The 22,919-nt window shown below is 40.3% G+C and overlaps 1 protein-coding gene across 1 annotated transcript in view; it reads left to right on the top strand.

Annotated features, from left to right (window-relative positions):
- LOC308363391 (uncharacterized protein) overlaps positions 1 to 22,919 on the top strand; it is a gene marked incomplete at its 5' end in the record, with an annotated part of 83,694 nt that overhangs the window by 36,632 nt on the left and 24,143 nt on the right. Inside the window, 32 exons of the mRNA XM_080836202.1 lie at positions 8,407 to 8,552; positions 8,731 to 8,837; positions 8,938 to 8,967; positions 9,068 to 9,092; positions 9,401 to 9,469; positions 9,558 to 9,647; positions 12,092 to 12,160; positions 12,381 to 12,464; positions 12,654 to 12,740; positions 13,965 to 14,051; positions 14,534 to 14,602; positions 14,989 to 15,078; positions 16,584 to 16,655; positions 16,814 to 16,903; positions 17,038 to 17,127; positions 18,452 to 18,532; positions 18,796 to 18,858; positions 19,056 to 19,118; positions 19,664 to 19,720; positions 19,856 to 19,939; positions 20,079 to 20,168; positions 20,273 to 20,356; positions 20,447 to 20,509; positions 20,667 to 20,756; positions 21,014 to 21,103; positions 21,282 to 21,371; positions 21,636 to 21,725; positions 21,832 to 21,921; positions 22,187 to 22,249; positions 22,452 to 22,502; positions 22,629 to 22,685; positions 22,791 to 22,868. Coding sequence (XP_080692328.1) covers positions 8,407 to 8,552; positions 8,731 to 8,837; positions 8,938 to 8,967; positions 9,068 to 9,092; positions 9,401 to 9,469; positions 9,558 to 9,647; positions 12,092 to 12,160; positions 12,381 to 12,464; positions 12,654 to 12,740; positions 13,965 to 14,051; positions 14,534 to 14,602; positions 14,989 to 15,078; positions 16,584 to 16,655; positions 16,814 to 16,903; positions 17,038 to 17,127; positions 18,452 to 18,532; positions 18,796 to 18,858; positions 19,056 to 19,118; positions 19,664 to 19,720; positions 19,856 to 19,939; positions 20,079 to 20,168; positions 20,273 to 20,356; positions 20,447 to 20,509; positions 20,667 to 20,756; positions 21,014 to 21,103; positions 21,282 to 21,371; positions 21,636 to 21,725; positions 21,832 to 21,921; positions 22,187 to 22,249; positions 22,452 to 22,502; positions 22,629 to 22,685; positions 22,791 to 22,868 — 2,489 coding nt within the window. The remainder of the gene's footprint in view (positions 1 to 8,406; positions 8,553 to 8,730; positions 8,838 to 8,937; positions 8,968 to 9,067; positions 9,093 to 9,400; positions 9,470 to 9,557; positions 9,648 to 12,091; positions 12,161 to 12,380; positions 12,465 to 12,653; positions 12,741 to 13,964; positions 14,052 to 14,533; positions 14,603 to 14,988; positions 15,079 to 16,583; positions 16,656 to 16,813; positions 16,904 to 17,037; positions 17,128 to 18,451; positions 18,533 to 18,795; positions 18,859 to 19,055; positions 19,119 to 19,663; positions 19,721 to 19,855; positions 19,940 to 20,078; positions 20,169 to 20,272; positions 20,357 to 20,446; positions 20,510 to 20,666; positions 20,757 to 21,013; positions 21,104 to 21,281; positions 21,372 to 21,635; positions 21,726 to 21,831; positions 21,922 to 22,186; positions 22,250 to 22,451; positions 22,503 to 22,628; positions 22,686 to 22,790; positions 22,869 to 22,919) is intronic.

The raw sequence follows: 22,919 nt of genomic DNA, 5'->3' as shown, positions 1-22,919 counted from the left end.
CATATAGCTGAGAGTTTACTACTCTTTATGTATTGTTAATATGGGTGTATTGATTTTAAATGCTCCGGAAATATTAATAAAGTCTGTTGTACTCGACTATGTTAAGGTGATGCAATGCTCACTTATACTGCCTTTCTGTATAAATATAATGGTTCGAGAGCCATGGCGTCATAATGATGGTATTAGGAGGTGGATTCACTCAGTTTAACATCGTGTAGGACATCGCTGAAGGCCTTGTCGTGAAATGCACGGACCGCCACTGCGTCATCCTTTGCCGAACTGAATTGTGGCTCCGTTGGGTTCACTTGCGTTGCGTTTCATGCTTTGCTTGCAGCAAGAGTTGACGAATGTTCATATTTTCGAGAGACAACGCATGTGTCAGCTTTTCATGCATAACTGACATCACAGGCGCTAGCCAATCATATCCTGTATGTGCTCACGTCTACTGAGCGGCAAGCTCAAATAAAAAAGATGGCGGACCAATCTCCGTAGGTGGTCGTATTTGTACCTAAAAGTTGTTTGTTTGACTTTGGGTTAGATTTTTTTTAAAGTTACCGAGAAATAGACACTGTACAATGTAAAAACTCCTTTATTTCCACTGGAAAAATCCGTCTGATAGGATCTGTGAGGTGTCTGAGCACACTATCTAATGTTAGCATGCTACTAATCACAGGTTAAACAGCTTGCTAGTGGCGTGATTGGTTTGTTGACCTGTCAATCTCACTATAACGTCTCTGGTATCAACAGAACCCCACGCGCCAGACTCCTCCTCCGCCATCCGTTGTATCAACGCATTCTACCGCGTAGGTGTGAAAGGTGTGTCAGTGACCTGATTGGGGCGTGGCCGGAGCAGAGCTCCGCAGGGACATGACAGTGCCAGAGGTAGAGGCAGAGGGGGAGGTCGAGGAAGAGGAGGGCCTGAAGCAGGAGGAGAACGTGCTCAAAGAAGAAGAGGACCAAATGTATCAGATGAAATTCTCTGGCCAGATCCAATTAGGCAAAGAGATAATGGGCCTCATTTATAAAACGTTGCGTAGAAACCATCCTACATTTTGTCTAAGACATTTCCCTTATAGCGTAAGTGAGATCCACAGTAAACAGACGTACACACAAAAAACACGTGTACGCCAATCCTTGGGTTATAAATCACAAACGGTCGTGAAATTGTGCGCAACTGAATCTCCGCCCTCAGCATATTATCAATGCACAAACAGAGCGCATCCTCAATGCACAAACTCTCTGTGACAGTGGCAAGCAAGAAAGAAACATGTAAACAGAAGAATTAAAGTGAAGCTGACATCGACGTTCTGCTGATGGAACAGCAGATGCGGGCCAAAACATCGTTAGAAAGCCTGTCTGGTGGCGTAATGGCAAAAGCAAAGTATTTGACACGTAGTAGACACGTCTCCGAAGCACCAGCACCTGCGGCACGAGCAGCACCAGAAGCCGCATCTGCGGCAGCAGCACCAAGGCTTTGGTGCGCTCCACTACCGACCTGTGCTGTATTGAAGTGGGCTTCCTAGGCTTTCTGAGTGTGCGAAATCTGGATGAGAATACATTGGGAACCCTGTTTTACGCAGGAAATCCTCTTTCACATTTTGCTGGGCACTGTATGGAAATCTTATAAATTGCGGGCATATGGGATAGTATACTGTGAAGAACATCGGGCAAAATTCTGCTTAATGATGACGGGGATTGCTCGACTGGTCTCCAATTTCTCATCGGAACGTTCCTGTAACCAGGAATCCAAGAACGGACAATACCTGAACGTGTATGGCCTGGTTGCCTCTAGTGCGCCTTTCTAGACGAGAGGCCATTTGGGCACAACCAGTGGTGTAGTGGTCCCTGGAGAAGTGGGTATACTCTTTATTTATTTTTAAGCAGCCCATACAGCACATGATTAACACCCTGTTTTGAGAGGTGGTTAATCCAATGCTGACTGTTAAATAAGTGGGTATACTCCGTATAGCTGCGTATACCCTGGACTACACCACCGGGCACAACGCTCTCGGCAAGCGGTACCTGCTTATCAGACATACATCATCCTGTGTATTGCGCAGTTGGCAATATCCTCTAACAACGCCAATGCAGCCATATCTCCTACTGAAAACTAAGCCACTATCAGTCTTTTTAGAGGCTATAAGTTTGAGCAAAATGTTTTACACTTGTGAAATTAAAACGGAATACCTATAAGATGTGAATCTCATTCATGTGTAAATTATTCTAATAGTTTATTTGATTTTATTGAGCGAAACATTAATTTGGCCTTTCACCATTAGCCCAAATGGTGACAGTGGTGCTGACGATGATGATGATGAAACTGCGTGTCGGCTGTTGGCGCTCAGAGAGTCCTGAATTCCTGCAGTACTCCAGTATTGCCGCAAGGAAATGTACTTACACGAACTGAAACCAGACGTAGAGATACGTCCTTTTCTACGTCTAAGATGGTTTTTATAAATCTGTACTTAGACGTGGATTTGATTGCACGCACAGTCTAAGATCAGTTCTGTGCGTAAGTACGTTTTATAAATGAGGCCCAATGTCTAGTATTTTCTGTACTGTATTTTAATTTTTTTACATCTTTATCTTTTTTCTGTTCATTTTTTTTTTTACTGTAATTGTAACCTGTACAAGATACAGAACTTTATGTTTGTCTGATATTTGTTGAGCTTACAGTGTTATGCTCACTACTGTAGTAGCATGAAAACTGGGACATGGTTTTTTGTGGTTCTCCATGTTAACTGATTTAAGTATATGAAGAGAAATAAAATATATTTGTATCAGTCTGAAGCATTGGTCTTGTGTAGTGTTTGGTAAATGTATTGTATATTTGCACATTCTCTGTGTACTTTACTTACAGTACTCTAATCACTGAGAAGTATAATTGCTAGAAGTGTTTTAGGTTAGCAACAGCAGTGTGTAACTGGTTCAAACAGAATTAAGTCATATGTGTGTGTTTCATATGGTAACAAAATATGGTTTTGATAAATTATTTTTTACGAGTGTGTTTCATTTTGCAAAGGGTCTGAGGTGTTCTGCTAATTGTGTGTGTGGTTGTGCTAATTGTGTGTAGTGTTTTGAAAAACCGGGCCCTGTTTGCAAAATTGTGCTTAAGCAATCGAGAAAAACTGTAAAAAGTTGCAACTCATGTGCATCCTTCCCCCACAAGAATGTATCACATTTGCCGTTGCACATTGAGGTGCCACAATATTAACATTTAAATGGTCTGCTAGACCTTCCTGTCTGCAGACCTTCCCCACTTTACACCTTTAAGTTGTGTATTCTACCTTTGTATAACTAAATGTTACTTGTATGCTATAGAGAGATTTTGATGTGGGATTGTCGTGTGCTACATGTGGTGAGAGAACAGAGCAAGGATTGATGCTGGGAGATAGAGGTGACATTGTGGCCTCTGGAAGACAAAGGGATGCAAGACCAACACAGAAGAGACTAGAAACACTACAATATGGACGATATCTCCTAATCATCCCTCCTTCTCTCTCTCCATTGTAGTGTATGCTTCAGATCTGTTGCACAGAAAAAGGCAGAATAAACAGTCGCCATACCCATCAGACAGGCATAGTATCATGTCCTCCTGCAATCACTTAACTTAACTTCAGAGCTTAAATATAGTTCTGTTATAATATAGCATTACAGTGTGTGTTTCACCTTCCATTATAAAATACAACGATCTTTTACAGTTTAAGATGAGTGGTCTGTCACAACAGCTATGACCCTGAACTACTGGAGGAGGTGGAGTGACGAGGAACTGCAGAATCACCATGAAACAGCACAATATGCAGACATAGAAACAGTTTCATTGCAAGAAACAGTTGCCTTTTAGTTTGAATTTCTTTCACAATTAGTGGACCATGAAGTTCCATTTTTGGGCATGGTGTCTTTTACTAGTGCAGTTTTATCCTAATATGGAACTGAATGCAGATGTAGAATAGTGAAGCAATGTATAACACAAATGACGGTATCAATTGCCACATAACTTTTTTCTAAACGTTTCCACTAGTCTGTGACCCCCATGACATGTATAGTTTTAAACACCATTAGGTAATACAAATTATAAAACATAACCATCAAGCAAAGGGTTAGATTTGAATTTATCAAGTAAAGTGATCAGTATTTTACTTCACATTGTAATTTGAAAAGCAGTATTCCAAATGTACTAAACTATTCCAGATAGCTTTAATGATCAGTCCTCACTTTCCATTCTGTTGAATCATGACTTCATTAACCATGAAGCTCTACAAGTGCCCTTCTAGTTATAATATGTGATTAGTCCAATATATTAAATATTATTAATTTATACAGTGCCATGGGTGATTTTTTTTAACCAAAAAGAGCGGACCCATCTGCTTGAGGCCGGCCTGGTAGTGATAGAAAGGTGGGGTAGGAAGGTACCCTTACGGGTCAGTAGGTTAACCCACAGTATATACATGTATGTGTGCGTGCGTGCCTGTGTATGTGTGTGTGTGTGTGTGTGTGTGTGTGTGTGTGTGTGTGTGTGTGTGAGTGTGTGTGATACATCTTAAACAGAGAATGCTGGGAGTGGGTGCATTAAGCATAGGGCTTCTGTTAGCAGATGAAGTGGACAGACTACAGCTACGTCGCCCTGTGTAGAGTAGGACTGGAAGAGGAAAAGAGCGAGTGAGGAGACAGAACTCAGTATCCCAGTAGGTTTCCTTAGTATACAGCCGCGGAAAAAATTAAGAGACCACTTCAAAATTATCAGTTTCTCTGGTTTTACTATTTATTGGTATGTGTTAAAGTAAAATGTAAATTTTTGTTTTATTCTATAACCTACTGGCAACATTCCTACCAAATTTCAAATACAAATATTGTCATTTAGATCATTTATTTGCAGAAAAATGACAATTGGTCAAAATAGCAAAAAATATGCAGTGTCTTCAGATCTCGAATAATGCACAGAAAACAAGCTCATATTCATTTTTAAACTACACAATACTAATGCTTTAACTTAGGAAGAGTTCAGAAATCAATATTTGGTGGAATAACCTTGATTTAAAATCACAACTTTCATGTGTCTTGGCATGCTCTCCACCAGTCTTTCACATTGCCGTTGGGTGACTTTATGCTACTCTTGGCGCAAGAATTCAAGCAGCTCGGCTTCTTTTCATGGCTTGTGACCATCCATCTTCCTCTTGATCACATTTCAGAGGTTTTTTATGGGATTCAGGTCTCGAAAATTGGGCTGGCCATGACAGGGCCCTGATCTGGTGATACTCCATCCACACCTTTACTGGCCTGGCTGTGTGGCATGGAGCATTGCCCTGCTGGAAAAAACACTTCTCAGAGTTGGGGAACATTGTCAGAGCAAAAGGAAGCAAGTTTTTCTTCCGGGACAACGTTGTACTTTGCCTGGCTGAGGTTTGTAAAAGACCATAAGGATTGAACCAAAGCGGACTGGAGGGTCTCCTAGTTCGTCTTCTCTGATGAGTCCTTCACAGTCCTTTAGTCCTTTACTTTAACACATACCAATAAATAGTAAAACCAGAGAAACTGATAATTTTGAAGTGGTCTCTTAATTTTTTCCGCGGCTGTATGTCAGTAGTATAGGTCATGATGGTGAGGTACCATGTTATCAGTCATCAGCATTTGCAGGCAATGGTCCTGCTGTCATGCCTACAATGTAAGCTTTTATTCATAATCATAATACAAGTGTTCCTATATTTTATAAAGGCTCAGGCCAAATCTAATTTAAATGCAAACTAATATGTTTTTTTTTTTATCAGTGAAGACATTTTGAATGACTTTTTGGTAATTTCTAAATATTATTCTACTATTTTCTTAAAGGATACAGAAGCCAAGAAGATGATGGAATACCTACCTAATGTTTGAGTTATATGTAGAGGCTGACATTTCTTGATTTTTATCAGATTGCAGATACTGTATGTCCTACCATTAGACCATGTAATGTATCTCTTTTTTTTTAATACTGGTGAACTGAGAGAAAGAATTCAAATCATGTCAAAATGACCAGGTGTCAGGACCAAAAAACTTCTTTATGAGAGTGTGAGTGTGATACAGTTGCGAGACAGAGAAATATGAACATGAACCAGCTATTAGTTCATCAAGCCTTGCCCTGTTGCTCAAAAAGAATGGAAGCTGACTGTCACAGTGAATGAGGCAATCAGAAATGGCTAAGGTGCACTGTGTTTCTGTACAATTTAGATAAGGTCTGTGTTTGACTTGCGTTACTATTTAGAAAAAGATGAGTGTTATCTCTTTTACACAAATGGGTGGAAGCGCTCAACCAGTAACTTAAGCTGATAAATGCAATCTTCGGCAGCAGAATAAAATATATTATCAAAACATAGGTTTATTTCACAGAAAGCTGCATTTTAAGGATGTAAGAGAATTTGTGTGCCTTGTGTCACACACTCTATGATTATTTTTATTTCATTTTTCAATATAGCTTTTTAAGTCACCCCCTGAGTGACAGTGGGCAGCATGTGAAGTGGGGAATCTTGGCTTATTGCTTATGGGGATGAGTCTGCATACAGGTGATGACCTAGAGTGGCAAGCTGAACGCTTAAAACTGTGGAAATGCTTGTAGTTTTAAACGAGATCACAGCCTCCCCTGCCCCCATAACTCTGGTGTCTGTAGGTGGGAGACTAACCATGTACTGGGCTAGTGCAGTCTGTTAAACACTCTGAAAACAGTGGAGATGCTTGTTGAGTTCAGAGCCACCTTCTCCAATCACTCTGTGTGAGCTCCAAGTACAGAAATCACTGAGGATTACATCGTCCTCTTGGACTGCCCAACCACCCAGTACCTCATGTGGGGGCTTATCATAAGCTCCCTTACAAAGATGGCACAGCAGATCATGTGCATCCTATATGCAGCTGTAGAAGTTGCCAAAGCTGATGCATTTCTGAACTGCCATTATTGAGTCCACGCTGACCTGCTCCATCACCATCTGGTGCACTGCCTCCATCACCAGGGACATGAGCAGTGTGACTGGCTGCAATCTGCCATCACTCCAGGACCCACATGACTTCAGGACCCTGAGGCGAATAGGAAGGAATATGGCTGACCCCTCCTGAGGCGAATAGGAACGTTTATGGCTGACCTTCCTAGCCTGGACAGAAACTTTTTGAAAACTCCCCTGTGGCGTGAGGCTGTGCCCCATCAGGACCAAGACCTCACACAAGAACAGTTTCTCTCCGACTGCAGTTGTTTTTGTCAACAAGGCCCAGGTCCTTCACTAGAGGTTCATTCACTCTGCTTTAACACAGGCCTTTGCTCCATCCCATGGACAGATACCTGAAGCGTCACATTAGGACCTATTTTTTTTTCCACATTGCAAATTTATTTTTGGTTTAATTATGGAGATATTTGGATACTTTTGCCAATATATTTGCACATTTGTATTTAATAATATTGATTATTTTCTAACTAATTTAGTCTTTTTTCCACTTTTACTTATTTTAACTTATTTTGCACCACACCTCTGTCACCACGGATGCCATAGTACAATATGATGCACAGAGTGACCATGAAAGCCAATCATGCGCTTATCTCCAAAAACAGATTCTTGATGATAATCTGCAAAACTGTTGATGAACCCTAACATTTCGACAGGGTCTTGTAGAAATGGAAATGTTGTGTAATGGTGACTATGGATTTAAAACGTGATGTTGTTCTCTACTGTTCTTTGTTAGCAATGACAAACCGTGTTCTTTCAAAAGCACTGCACTGTGCAGAGCGATCAAGGGCAGGCTCACCAACTAAAATCCAAAACAACTGACTACGCACTGTTAAACACATCATACTTTTATCTTCAAAAGTAAACACATAAAACAGCACAAAACAAACCCTGTTATCACAATATGAAATAAGCATTATGTAGTTTTGTCATTTAGAATTCAATTTGTGTAGGCATTTAATATGTTGTCACTGGCACTGGCAAGTTTCAAGTTGTGACACTGCCAAGTCATTGTACTGTTTACTGTTTTAACCAGACCAAAGCCAAAGCAACTGTATGTTTTGGTGTAAAACTGCCCAGTTGGCACTGATACAAGCTTGTCCACAAGCTAACTAGAGTCTTTTGGCAATGTGGTTGGAAATGATGTGACAGATAATCCTGGATGGATAGTTGTTGGGGAAATGGTAGGTTTAATCCAATTAAATTAAATTGTATTTAAATAGTGCCAAAACAATAACGTTGCCCAGGCCTGGACCCCCCCTAGAGCACAATCGTGACAAGTGTGTTTATCTGTCCTCCACATGACCATACACAACCAAATTAATTTGAAGATGATATCAAAACTAGTTGCGTATAAAAACATACCTCTAAAAGTGGCAAATTACTGCATGGTGTTGCTTTTAGTGGAACTGCATTTGCAGCCAGCCAGCCAGTTGTGAAATAGGCTGAGGGGAGGTATAAAGCTCTGTGCTCTGGTCTACAGCTCCACATTGCCACGGAAGTTAGATGAGGCCATGAGTGGAACACAGGTGCTGCTAGTGGTTATCCTCCTCTCCCCCTTCCTGCTCTACAACGCAAACAGCAGACATGGTGAGATAAATCAGTTCCCAAACACCTGTAACTCTTTTAGATGACTAACAAAAAACTTTCATAAAGACCACTATGATGGAGTGTACATAATGTTAATGTAGGCCTATCTATTGCCAGTTTTGGCGCATTCTCAAGCAGTAACTTAATGCAATATAATGCAAAGTGTATTTTGTGTCAGTTGCTCCTAGCAATGATGATGACCCTCCCAAATCCATTCGTGTGCTGCGGAGCCTGGAGAGTGTCATGGATAAATACAGAGAGATGATCGCCAGATTTAAAACTCAGGTAAGCTCGGCACAATACCTAATACCATCTATTACCAGTTTGTAGTAAGTGAATAGGAACCAGGAAACCTTAGAATGATGTTCTCTCTCTTTTTTTGAAGGGAGGAATTGATAATTCCACCGAGGTAGAGGTAAGGATTTTTTTTCACATGAAATCAACCACCACCAATCAATGTTGTTGAACAAAACAAAAGTAACATTGTCCCTTTGTTTGGTTTCATGTTGATGCAGTCAACATTTATATATTCATGCCTGGGTGAGTGTGAATGCCATCATATATCTTTCAATGTTTAGAGAAATTCGACATATCTACTACTTTATGTTATCATTGGTATACTGCATTATAAAATATACCATCATGTTACTCATGTGTATTTCCTGAATTGAATCTTGACATTGGTGTCATGATCAGACGCTGTTTGACAATGGCTAAACTAACAAAATGCTGCGTTAATTGCTATAACACTGACAATGACATACCAGATACAAAAGTCCAGTTTTGTTGCTGTTAGATTCAGCGTTACGCTACTTATTATTCTGACCAATGCCTCACTTGACTATAAGGTTTGGATGATAAGGCAAAGACCATGGGAATTACCATCCAGACGCAGACAACCAAAATCAAAGAATTGGGTACGTGTTATCGATCCACCATTATACCATCATGAGTTTCTGCGGAGATTAACCATGTAGCCTAACTACAATATTGTCTTTTCCTCAGAAAAAGACGTTTTCGACACGAAGAGGGAACTCAGGAATGAGATCGTGAATAATAGGCGAGTTGAAGGGCTGCTTGCCCTTCGAATTGTTGGTGAGTCAGACACGAGGAGACAAAATGTAAACGAACACAAAACCAAAGCACACATGACAACACACGGATAACGAACTAGGAGACAGGACAGGGCTTAAAACATATGTATGTACTTTTTAAGTTATGACATGTTGTTTGTACATGAATGACAGGGTGAGCTTTAAGCCCAATTCTTAATTTTAGAGTTAGGGTTAATAAAATGTAGACGTAGTACATTGACTATTGTTCATTAATTTACCGACAGAAGTAGGCTACACTGTAAAAGGACATTTAACATTTAAGTTGGACTTTAGTTGGACTGGTGTTATTGTGTGGAAAATGTTTTTTTTATGAATCTGTGAAGCCAGTTGAAATATGCTGGAGGTTAAAGTTTAGGATAAACGAAAGCCGTTGTGACCTCTCATGTAATCTCATGTGTTGCCTTGCAGTAGGCTACAGTCCAACACCACACTGGAAGTCACCACCCCCATATGGGAGGCGGTCATTTTTTGGATTAAATTGGAGTCAACTTTATTGTCATTGCACAGAGTACAAGTACTGAGACAACGAAATGCAGTTTAGCATCCAACCAGAAGAGCAAAATAGCAATACAAGTGCAGAGTTTGTGCATATGTAAAGTGGAATAAGTGAACAAATAAGCTATAAAGAGATAGGTATAAAATATGAACAGAATTGGGACTAGCAGCAATTGAGGTAGGAAGTGTAGATATGATATATTTAAAGTGCAGGTGTAAGTATTAGTGGTAGTAATAAGTGAAGAGAAGTGAATGAGGTAGTAGAAATATAATGATTAGTAAGTATTGTAAGGTGTAAGTACAGTTGATACAGTAATACAGTAAACAGTGGGATTGTAAGTACAGTTAATTAAGTAAAAAAGTGGTATATACAGTAAAAAGTGGGATAAAAAAGACATACTTGCAAATGTTCAGTGGTTGGAGGAGGGTGTGTGGCAATCAAGCCAGGGTGGAGGGGGGGGGGGTGCAAATGTACAGTGCAAATGTTCAGTGGCTGGAGAAGGGTGTGTGGCAGTCAAGCCAGGGTGGAGGGGGGAAGTACAGTCTCAGGGGGAGGTGTGTGTGGGGGTGGGGGGGGGGGGGGCTATCCCCGTGGAGCAGAGTTCAGTAGGGTGACAGCCGCAGGGATAAAGCTGTTCTTGAACCTGTTCTTGAACCTGCTGGAACGGGAACGGAGGACCCTGTAGCGCCTCTCAGAGGGGAGGAGGGCAAACAGTCTGTGGCTGGGGTGTGAGCTGTCCTTGAGGATGCTGTGCGCTCTCCGCAGACATCTCTTGGTCTGGACAGCCTCAATGGTTGGGAGAGTCGTACCGGTGATGCGTTGGGCAGTTTTCACCACCCTCTGCAGTCTTTTTCAATCGGCAACAGAGCAGCTGCTGGACCATACTGAGATGCAGTTTGTAAGAATGCTCTCAATGGTACAGCGGTAGAATATCTCCAGAATCTGAGGAGACAGATGGACCTTCTTCAGTCTCCTCAGGAAAAAGAGACGCTGGTGTGCCTTCTTGACTATGAGGTGTTAAGAGTCCAAGAGAGGTCCTCAGGGTGTGGACACCCAGGAACTTGAAGCTGGCAACACGCTCAACCTCCATCCTGTTGATATGGATGGGGGTGTGTGTGCCATCTTTCTTCCTTAAGTCCACAATTAGCTCTTTGGTCTTCATGGTGTTGAGAGCCAAGTTGTTGTCGGCGCACCACACCCGCCAGGTGCTGGACCTCTTCTCTGTAGGCCGATCCATCGTTGTCGCTGAATAAGCCAATCACCGTTGTATTGTCAGCAAACTTGGCAATGGTATTAGAGCCATGTACAGGTGTGCAGTCGTAGGTGAAGAGGGAGGAGAGGACTTAGCACGCAGCCCTGTGGCACGCCTTCGTTCAGGATGTGGGTTGAGGAGGTGTGGTTCTCTATCCTAACAGACTGGGGTCTGTTGATTAGAAAGTCCAGTATCCAGTTGCAGAGGGAAGTGTTGATACCCAGGTGACTGAGTTTCGTGATCAGTTTGGAGGGGATGACAGTGTTGAAAGCTGAACTAAAGTCAATGAACAGTATCCTCACAGAGCTATTGTTATTGTCCAGGTGGGAAAGGGCAGAGTGTAGTGCCGTGGAGATGGCATCCTCCGTACTCCTATTCTTGCGGTAGGCAAATTGGAAGGGGTCCAGTGTGCTAGTAAGGAGGAGTGGGGTTTACCGAAAAGTTACTGAATAGTTATTTATTCAGTTATTTACAGATAGCAGGTTGTATGAGAGGTCATTCAACCTCCCCCTTTCCCCCTAGAATGCAAGGAAGTTTCTCCTCTTCACCTTGTGCCCCTCATGCACTGGAACTCTAGGCAATTGCGTATGTCGCCTGTGCCACAAACCGCTACTAACCACATAACACAACGATTATGACTTTTTAAATGTTTTTACCCATTGTTTGTATCTTACAGAAATGCAGGTCAAGATAAGTGGCTGGATAAATCAAATGGACGCCAAAACGCTCTCCACTGCTAAGTTAAGTAAGTTCAGTAGATTTAAAACAAATTAAGAGAAATGATAAACTACCCAGAGGGTTTGACACTGGTGTATTGTAGCTTCCATCCTCCTGCTTTGCTAAATGAGATGACTCTTACTTTGTATGCCAGTTGTGTGACCATGCCCCCATCAGTAGCCTACACCACCTCATTTCTCATTATTGCCACTGAATGCCTTACGCCTCTTCTCCTTAACCCCTCCCAGCTCTCCGAGCCCTGTTAAAGTACACCGAGTACAAGGACCTGGAGACAAAGATCTCCAAAGAGAAGGATACAACTGTGCTTACTGGTATTTCTCTTTTTTCCCTATTTTTTTAAAGAGATTTCAGGTACAGTAGTTGCCCAATGACAAATACCACACAGCCAGATGTCAATCAGATGTAATAAGAGTTAAAGTGGAGACGACTCAATGGCCCTGTTAACACTTGTTTTTAAAATGCGTACCACCATCAACTGACCAAGTTTCTTTGTCTCGTAGAATTAAGAAATAAACTCAGGGAAACGAAGGAGAAACTTAGACTGGCTGAACAGGAGCTCATAGCCGCAGGTGGAGCCTCTAAGCTGAGTAAGTAAACCATCAGTTTAACACAATGAACTACACCACCAGTCATAAAGAATTGCTCATTGTCTCTACGCAGCGACCACCGGCATGTGCAAATAATGATAATAGGCGCAAACTATCTATTTATCTGCGTCGTCAGACTTTTGGCTGGAGACCCAGAACCCCACAGTTCAGCAGTGCAGAGGGCACAGCTTTATTAAGCCTGCATGAGCAAACACACTCAATGAAAATATCTGTGCTCCTACATAGTCCTCTCCCAATGTAACCCGTTATCAAGGTTTTATATAATTTAATGGCTTTAAGGTCACCCCCACCTGGGTCAGCACACCTGGGCCAGCACACCTGGAATAACAGGTCACACATTTCTGATTGCTGATAAGGCCCAAGTGAGTGCTAGTGAGGGGTGACTCCACGCCTCTCTTCTATATGCTATAAGAAACATGTTCAATAATGAAGCAGGCATCTACACGTAGGGAAGTGGATGAAGTGAAAAAGCGATATTTAAGCAAACAAAATCAAAGGGTTGCTTTAACATGGTACAAATTAGCAAAAACTGGTCCTCAGAATACTGATTGCATTGTTTCTGGAAGTTTATTTCATTCATTCTCTTATTGATCTAATGCGCTATCTGGATTACACCTGCTTTTAAAAATGGGGGAGGTTTTCACCGCAAAATAGACTTGCAATGTCCTCCCCTCATTTTTTATACAACAACGGAATACGAAATCAGTCACTTCTTGCACTTCTCGTCCCATAATTATGCCCAAAACTCCCACCTTTCCTGCGACCCACACACGAATGCATAAGCATTCAGAAAAGTGCAAACTGTTATTCTGTGCTCAAGCAGCAGACAACATGCGGTTTTAGCCATTGTGGTCTATTGGTACATACCATGCCATGTTTTTTGGCGCACGCTGTAACGAAATAACGCCTAAAATGCGCTCTAACATGTTAGTACATCTGCCCCTCAATCTGGTTCAGTAAAGGACCTACACCCAACATAGTCCTAGTACATACAACAACAAGTAGTTCCCTCCATACACCTGAAGAAGGCAGGTTTCCTTCCCATTTCTTCTTTTAAGTGAGTTGGATAGAAACCCAGCTATAGTTGCTAAATGTCAGGGTGTCACATGTCATTTAAGCAGCTTTTACGTCTGTTGTGTCTGTCATTGTCTGTAATGGCACAGAATAATGGCCTTGATTAGTAATTTTTGTCCTTCTCCGCAGTTATACAAATAGTGACGCTGCAGGAGAAGATTCGTGAGCTGGAGAGCAGAGAGACTGATGAGGAGGACCTATCAGATAAAATAGCTGGTATGCTGCATAGAAAATACTGTCTTGTGTACAACTACAGATTTCTAAAGAGGTATCACTGTAAAAGTATAATTTAGTTTACAAATCTCTAAGTTCAACTTGAAGCTGTTTCTTAGAAGCATAGTTATCAACCTGAAGAATCATATGAAATGAGTTTGTTGAGTAGCCTATGCTGAAGTACTGATCAAGGTTATCATCATCATCTTACTTTGATGTTCAAGAGCACCAGAATGTCTTGTGTTCCTCAACACATAATACGGAAGAGTAATGGTAGTTGCTGGTTGGCTTTTTGAACAATGTGAGTCTCTCTGTACCAGCCACAGAAACTGTGGTGAGAAAACACAGAGCGCAGATTACCAGGCAGAAGTGTGTGACAAAGGCTTGCCTCATATAATCAAATAATGAATTAGCTCATGCTTATTAATTAACTGGTTTTATGAAGGTTTTTACTCATCCATGTTGATCCTTTTGTTTTTCAACAGCATTGAGAGCAGAACTGGAGGAGAAGCTGAGGCAACTGGAGGGCGGCAGTAATGAGGGTTCTATAATGGGTGACCATAAATACTCTCATGTGTAGTTCCAGCTACTGAGGCTATAGTATTCATATGGCCGCCAGAAGTGACCATCTAATTGCTATTAAACTGCATGTAGAAATCCTGGATGCTCCTATTGCATGTCTTTTGGTCCATCTCAGCTTTAGACATACTGATGTCACATTAAGTGGGCCAACAGGCCTACCTCAACATGTGTTGTCTGACAGTACAGTCCCACACCAGACTCAAACTCGCCATCTCCATATGGGAGGCGGTCATGCTAGTAAGGAGGAATGGGGTTTTCCCACTAAACAGTTCTGTGCTGGCTGGCTATTGTTACACTCAAATTGTTACACTCAGAATCTTTCTTTTCAATAAAGTCAATGTTTGTTTCTTGGCTTCAGTTACACAGATCATCACAGTGCAAGATGATATTCTGCAAACGTACATCAGGATACAAACATTAAAACAACAGTCTAAGGATAAAGTTGCTGGTGAGTACCGTCTTTCTGTTCTCCTGAAAAGATCTTTCTTGTGTTCACTGTCGTAAGTGATTGCCAGAATTGATCTTTTAAATAGTTTACAATTTTGTAAGATCTGTTCGTAATTCTTAATTAGTAAGTCACTATTACTATCGTGGTTCAAGAGGGATAAAACGATGTACTTGTATGGTGCCAGTGTGAAAAGTGTGTCTTACCAGGCAATTTACCTTCTCTGGTATATTGAAATTGTGGTGCTTGTAGTTTGGGCTTTTACTACCCAGAAGGTGGCTTTTGACTGTGTGAGAAGTTGCTATTTCAGAGGTGAAGAAATTTGAGAGAATCATGAATAAGGCAGCTATGAAATGTCTTAGGTGCCACCTTGTCATTTTCCACTCCTAAGGCAAACAGAAGTGGAGGAGTGGTAGTGGATAAACTGTGCAATGTGCTCCCTATGAACATGTTCTCAGACCTGTTCTCAGTTTTGCCACTCACTCCCATGTCATACCTCTATAATCAGACCAAAGTCATGCAATTTTCCTATTAAGAACCTCTCAAACCAAATTATAGCATGACTCAGTGCGCGGCAGGACTCACCTCAGTCAGAGTGGGTGTATGAAGACAGAAGCCGCAAATTGTGTGTGGATGTTGGCTCATTGAAACATATTCTGTCTGGTTGTAAAACTCTGAAACTCTTGACCCAGGGTCGCTGCCGTGGAGACATGATCAGGTTTATAAATCATTAGTGTGTTTGTTTGAGAATAAACGAGTTGAGGTGAGCTTAGAAGAATTTGTTTTGTGCTAGAGGGGCAGGAAAGTGGACATCAAGCATGTACAAACAGCACTGGCAAAGGGCAGGAATGGAGATGGCTGGCTGAGTTTGAAAGGCAACTTCAAGTTCCACACTGTGTTGTACTCCGAGTGAGAGCACACTGTTTACTTTAATGATTCCCTTTGAAGATGAGATTGAGGAAGCCTTTGAGAGGAGGAGGCTAAAGTATCCTGAACTGGTAGCAGAAATGAGGGAACAAGTACACACAAGACCAGTGAAGAAAGGTGTTAGAGGTTGTGTAGCTAAATCAATGTTTCTGTTGGATTTTGGTTTTCGAGGACAATCGTTCAAATAAGTTGTCTAAGGTTCCTGAAAAAGTGAGCCAATGAGTTATGGCTGAGGTACTCTCAAACTACTTGGAGAAAGTGAATGTGAATGAACCATTATTAAGTGAAGAGGCCTGAAGAGATGTTTAGGTGCCTAAAAGTTTGAATTACATTTAACTCCCTTACCCTAATCTGGGTTTGTAATCCTGGGGTGCCCTGGTGTACTAATTCTTAGGTTACTTCGGCTTGAGTACTTAATGTGACAGGTTTGGCTGCTGTGGGAAGTCCCAAACCGACAGTATGAGGAATTTAACATCTTTTCCTATGAGTAACTAATATTGTGTGTGTGTGTGTGTGTGTGTGTGTGTGTGTGTGTGTGTGTGTGTGTGTGTGTTTGTGTGTTTGTGTGTGTGTAAAAACAGAACTTCAAAAACTGCTGAGAGAGAAAAACAGTGAGCTGAAACACCTGCGTGAATCCTCTCAATCCTCTGCATGTAAGTAAAGGAACAGCCTATTAGTCTGCAGATGACTACCACCGGATCTGGGCCAAAGCCAAGCTAAAGGCAGTTTAAGTCAGCTGCCTTTGTCTTTTTCATTAAAAGATTGAATTGTCATTTTCATTGAAAGATTTTGTTTTTTTTTCTTTTGTCAGCTGCACAAACTATTATAATCGAGAAAGAGGTGCGTGTGATAGAGAGCAACATAGAGGCCCAACAGAAGAAAATAGCTGCCCAGATCAAAGGTACAATTAGACCAGCCTGTGTTTTAAATAACTCACCTTCAGTTTAACACATGTCAATTGTAATTAAGGCGAAACACCTTGTGAACTATCTAAACTAAACATTTTGATTTTATTTTGTGTATTGTGTCTATCAGAGTTGGAGAGGGCCATACAGAACAAGAAGGACTTGTTAAAGGAAAAAGTCACGGAGCTCCAGGAGGTCCAAAGGGCTGACTATGATCTCAGTGAGTTGTTTTTGTACAGTTTTTTTCCAATTTTAACTCTTGTATCAATACCATGTACACATTCCCAAAACACTTAACACATCTATCATACCAGTAGACCATGTGAACCAAACTGTGGATACTTGACAGTTAATGACACCTTCTTCAAAAATTCATGGATAGCTGTCCCTGTCAATGATCACTACCAGAAAAACGCTTTGCAACTACAGGATTTTTTTTGACGATGTTTAGATACTCTGTTCAAAACAGTTACATTTCAGTTCAAAACCTAACTTACAGTAATTTAGATCGCTGTAGATGGAAAGATGCTGTATTTGTACAGACAAATAAAGTTATGCTTGAATAAGAAAAATTATTCTTATTTTAGCAGAAAGTTCATTTAGATTATTTAGACTTCTTACTATCTCTAATAGAAATAGAGTCTACAGAAGGCAATCATAGATGTAACTGTTCCTGAAGAGTTGTTTCCACTATAACAGTACTGCTCTATAAGTCATAGGCTACTAGTGAAAGACAGTGATTGAAAACTGCAATTACAGTCATTTTGCCACACTCAATTGTGACATCTATTGTGAGAGGCAAACCGACATATGAACACTGTCTTTAGATACTTGGCTTGGATTGACGTAGTTCCAAGATGCAATGCAAAGAAGAATTTTACCGTAAACCATGTACAAGTTTGACACCAAATGCAGAGAACAGATTGGATCAGCATTACTGTAGGGCTATAGCAAACTTCTAGTGGTATTACAGTACTTTGGTAGACTCGATCTTGTGTTGATGTATGTAATTTACTGCATTGGAAATGCATAGCATATTCATGCCTTTTTGTTGTAATGTATTAAGCCTTTATAGTGCAGTAACACGTGCAATTTTAGCATATGGCTGAAATGAAACATATTGCAGCATTTTAGAATGATATGTTTACTGTAATATTACAAACTTTATTACTGTAGTCCAATGAAGTGTTTGTCTGTGTGTGTTTTTTCTCTTTTGTCAATGCAACACTACACTAATCTATGCCGAACTGGAGGACACGGCAACATGTTATATATGCAATTGGCAATGCTTTAAGTTGTTAGTGTTTTTTAGGTCATTGTACTCTGAGAGAGAACATGTGCTAATGTTGCGGCAGCATGAGTTGTGTTAACTGATATGCGGAAGTGTGTGTCTCTAAAGCCTACTGTGGTAAGTGTTTGGGAAAAGTGTTTGTGGTATTGATACAACAGGTAAACTTAATGGAAAAAAACTGTAATTATACATGAGAAGAGTCTGAATCTAAGTCTGGCAAATATTTCATTACAACATTTTTTCATCCTTTCAGTTGTGAAGGTTATCACACACCAGTTCCAGATCAGCGAGGTGCAAACAGCTGAATGCTCTGGAACAGAAACCATTTTTGCTGGTATGTAGACTTTGTTTAACTTATTTTCTGTGCCAGTCTTCAGGTTTCCTTAGCGCCACAATAAAGGTTTTTTGATTGAGTTTTCTGTCCATATACAGTACATTAGTGTTAAACATTTGTATTCATTCATGGTTTGATTCTTATCCTCAAAAGAGGCTACTGCAACATGAATTTATTTTTGCATTTGTGTGTGTGTGTTTGTGTGTGTCTGTTTGGATTATTATAAATAATAATAAGATTTTTTTTGTTGTTGGGTGAAATAGATCTCCAGAAGCAACTGACAGCCAAAGAGAAGGAGATCCTAAATCTTGAAGCCAAGAATAAAAGTAAGCATAGTTTGGTTAATTTGTCTTTACTTACTTGATGGAATTTGAGACAATGCAATAAACCTTACAACCTAGCCTACTGATGCACTGCATGTGGTGATTATAGCTTTGAGCTAGAATCCGACTTCTGTCCCCACAGCACCTGAGCCATGAAAAACTGAGAGTATACCTGACACACCTTTTGTACTCCTCTTCAGGGCTTCAGCAGCAACTCCAAGACATGTCTTATGAATGCTCAGGCCTACTGGATAAAATCAAAGGTGGGGTATCTCAGTCACCTAAAGCCTAAGCCTAAGAGCATATTAGTATGGGAATGTGTGTGTTAGTGTGTGTGTGTGTGTGTGTGTGTGTGTGTGTGTGTGTGTGTGTGTGTGTGTGTGTGTGTGTGTGTGTGTGTGACTGTGAGTGTGTGTGTGTGTGTGTGTGTGTGTGTGTGTGTGTGTGTGTGTGTGTGTGGAGGGAGGGTGTGCGAGGGAAACTGAAATGCTTTTGTCAAGTCGTGGAGTTTGTGTGTGTGTGTGTTGTGTTTCTCTAGCTGCTTCAAATTTCATACATCTGAATTGGAGCTTAAATTGACGATATGAAGGTACTTTAAGTAGATGTACAAGTAGCTCGGACCTTACTCCAGACACACAAGACTGAAAATGAATGAACATAAGATGAATCGGATGCAGAAAGTGATAACTTGTGTGTGGTTCAGTATAAAAGGGTCTGGTTGCCAGGTAAAGAAGATGAACGGATACCTTAATGGATATATATTGTGTCACCATCTGTAAGTTCATGTGATGCCTTTACTTGTCTGTAGAGCTGCAGCAGTCACTGGCAGAGGCAATACGGAAAGTGACGGGTGACCTGAAGCCACGTGAGTGAAGCATTATGCTCAGAACTCACATACATTTAAAATGCTTACTAACAATGTGCAAACACAAACAAACACCTGTATCATATTTAAACACAAAGGTTAGACAGCTCATTAAGACTACCCGTCTTTTTTCAGTCCTGGAGCTGATTTCAATCAATTTCAACATGCAACAGATCAAGATGAGCATTTTCGCTGAAAAATCTGCCTTGAAGATCGCCGGTGGGTTTTTTATTTTCAGTGACTGACCAGGTTGATAATGTTTCATGACAAAGTCACGTTATTACATCTCAAAACCACTGCTGCTGAAAGAAAGCACTCAGTTAAGGCTGCATGTTGACAGTGATCTTCCTCCCCACAGAACTCACATGGCAACTGAAGGAGAAAGAGAAAGAATTCAAACACAAGGTTAAAGAGATAACTGAGGGAGGCTTGGAAGGTTCCCAAGAAGGTCTGTGATAGTTTTGTTTCAATCTTGGATATATGGCTATTGTGTCTATATGATTTCTCAATTAAAATGACCTGAATAACATAGAACTGAATTTAATTTTGCAGCAGTGAAAATAGTCTCACTTCTGATGGAGATCTGGGAGCTACAAACCGGCGTTGAGAGCGAGACTACCCTGAGCCACATTTACGGTAATGGCCTCCGAATCTATTCATGACTTACACAGTCTGTGTTGTTAAGTTTGATCTGGAGCTTTGGTGACATTGTTTGCCTTTCCACAGACCGCCAGGATGAACTGAATCACCTGATTGTTAGCCTTAAGGACACCACCAGTAGCAAGCTATGTAAGTTTATTTTGAATATAATTGGACATGTACAGTTTCCCCAAAGTATGAAGATTCACAGAACAACAGCAACTGTTTTAATCTAAATGTAGAAAATTGACAATAGAGTTGTGTAAACTGTTTTAGCATCTCACATTATCCTCACATTTTCTTTCAGTGCTGACTATCTTGGCAGCTCAGACAGACCAGACCAAGATCAAAAGAATGCAAGTCATTATCAGTGAGAAATATAAAGAGGAACTCACAGGTATGTTTTAATGCACTCTTATGTGGCGTGTTTTTTATGGCACACAGAACAGATCATAGAAAAATCAATACTTTTGTAATCGCGACTTGATGCAAAAAGATTTGTTTGGAAGCTGCCATTAATTGATTTTGGAACCTTAGATCTTGACTTTGTTAGTATAATGTAGACAATGTCTTTCAATGGAACGATTTTGATAGCTCTTTACCTGTTGGCTTGAGGACAAGATACTGTTCCATAACAACATGAATCTGTCACAGGCTTAATCAACAGACTGGAAACTATGAAGCAGGAGCTCAGCTCTAAGAAGTCAGAAGTGGCAGAAAAGGACAAAGACATTTCCAAACTTGGTGAGTCTGATCATAATTAATATCAATAAACCAAATCAATATTAACTATGGCCAGCTCTTCTATTTACCGACCTGGTGAGGTTGGATTTGCTAAGACATACAGACACAGATATTTTGTTATCACTGTTGTTTTCAGTGTTGGTGTCATGTTGCACTCATCCTCTCATTCAATTCACAGGGAAAGAGATTACAGCTCTGCAGAGTCAAATTGAGAAACTGAACAAAAAAATTGAAAATCTAAAAACTACAACAAGTGGACACATTGAAGGTAACTGAATTTTTGTTGAAGTTTTGTTTTTATGGACTTTAGCTGAAAAAGCAAGGGGTTCATAACACTGAGGTTATGTGTTCCAGAAAACACATATTCTCATGAAATGGGTACAATATCTGAACAGCAGGTCACTCCAGATTAAAAAAAAACTTTTAAATGCATAAATGTAAATGCAAGGCTAATTCTGAACGCTGAGGATACAGTAGTTGCTGAAGCCTGTAATTAAACAGCTGCATTTTCGTTTTTGTCTCACTCCATAAGACCTAAGGAAGCAGCTGGAGGTGAAGGAGAGAGAGCTGAAGGACAAAGCCAAAGAGATGAAGATCATTGATAAGACGAATGGAGAACTTTGTGAGTATAGAATGTCAACCAACCAGCTACATTACCTGAAACATTTAAACAGCCAGTCTTTTTTACCATGATGAAACTCATCAGGGCATATTTTCATTGCTTTCAGTGATCCGCATAACTGAGTTGCTGGCAAAACTCAAGGATACAGAGATTAATGCCTATGAGAAAGACCAGGTGTTAGCTTCCAAAATAACCAGTAAGTTCCTTAAATCAGAAAGGTTCACTGCTTGTTGTGTAGACTTAATATGCATAACCACTTAGGTCATGATCACTGTAACATATCAAATAACTAGCTTGTTTTTTGGCATTGTTAATACAAGTTCGATCATATCAAATTTACACAAACATTATACCTTATATCTGTGAAAAGTAAGGTGGTGTTTCCAAACTTCCAGAATCATCCAGTAAAATGAGTTGTAAGTCTTTTCATTTTTAATTAATTTAAGTTTAATTCCACTCAGAGTTGGAAAGACAGCTAGAAATCCTGAGGAAAGAAACCTCTGAAATCGAAGAAAAGAACAAAGGTAATATTTTGCTCTGAGAGATCACAAACGAACTGCTTTTCAAGGGGGAAAAAACAACAGAACTAATACAGATAATTAACTTTAAACGTAGTATTTTAATCTGGCTATTAATTATTTCATTCAATTAATCAGATTATTAAAATGTATTTTTCATTTTGATTAACCAGATTATTACAAATGTTGTTTTTTAAACTCCTTTAAGCTCTGGAGAGAGAAAATAAAGATTGCTCTGGACTACAGGACAAATATGATGGTGAGGGAGTCTGGATTTCTCCTCTTTGCAAGCAAATATATTTGCATGGTGTATTGGAAAGATTTGTATGGGTTAACACCCACCTGTGTAATCCTGTCTCATAGTAAGGGTATTTTAATTTTTTAGAAATTGAGAAAAAAACAGATGAACTGATGAAGAAGGTCAACGACAGCTATTCATTCAGTAAGTCATGAAGAAGTGGTGAAAGGCAAGACAAGTCATTTTAGTGTTTTTTTAATGTATTTTCTAAAATGATAGAAAAGTGTGTAATAGCTTTGATGTTTGTAGTATTTCAGACCAATAAGTTGACGATTGACATTCAAAACCTTCGGACAAGGATTGCTCGCAAGCCTGACAACGTTGCAGGTAAGTGTATGAATAGGCTCTGACTTTAACTTCATAAAGTCATCAGTGATC

Source organism: Sprattus sprattus (genome assembly GCF_963457725.1).
Source record: "Sprattus sprattus genome assembly, chromosome: 4".
Lineage (NCBI taxonomy): Eukaryota > Metazoa > Chordata > Actinopteri > Clupeiformes > Clupeidae > Sprattus > Sprattus sprattus.
The sequence above is the reverse complement of the archived record's forward strand: the minus strand, read 5'-3'. Positions and strand labels throughout refer to the sequence as shown.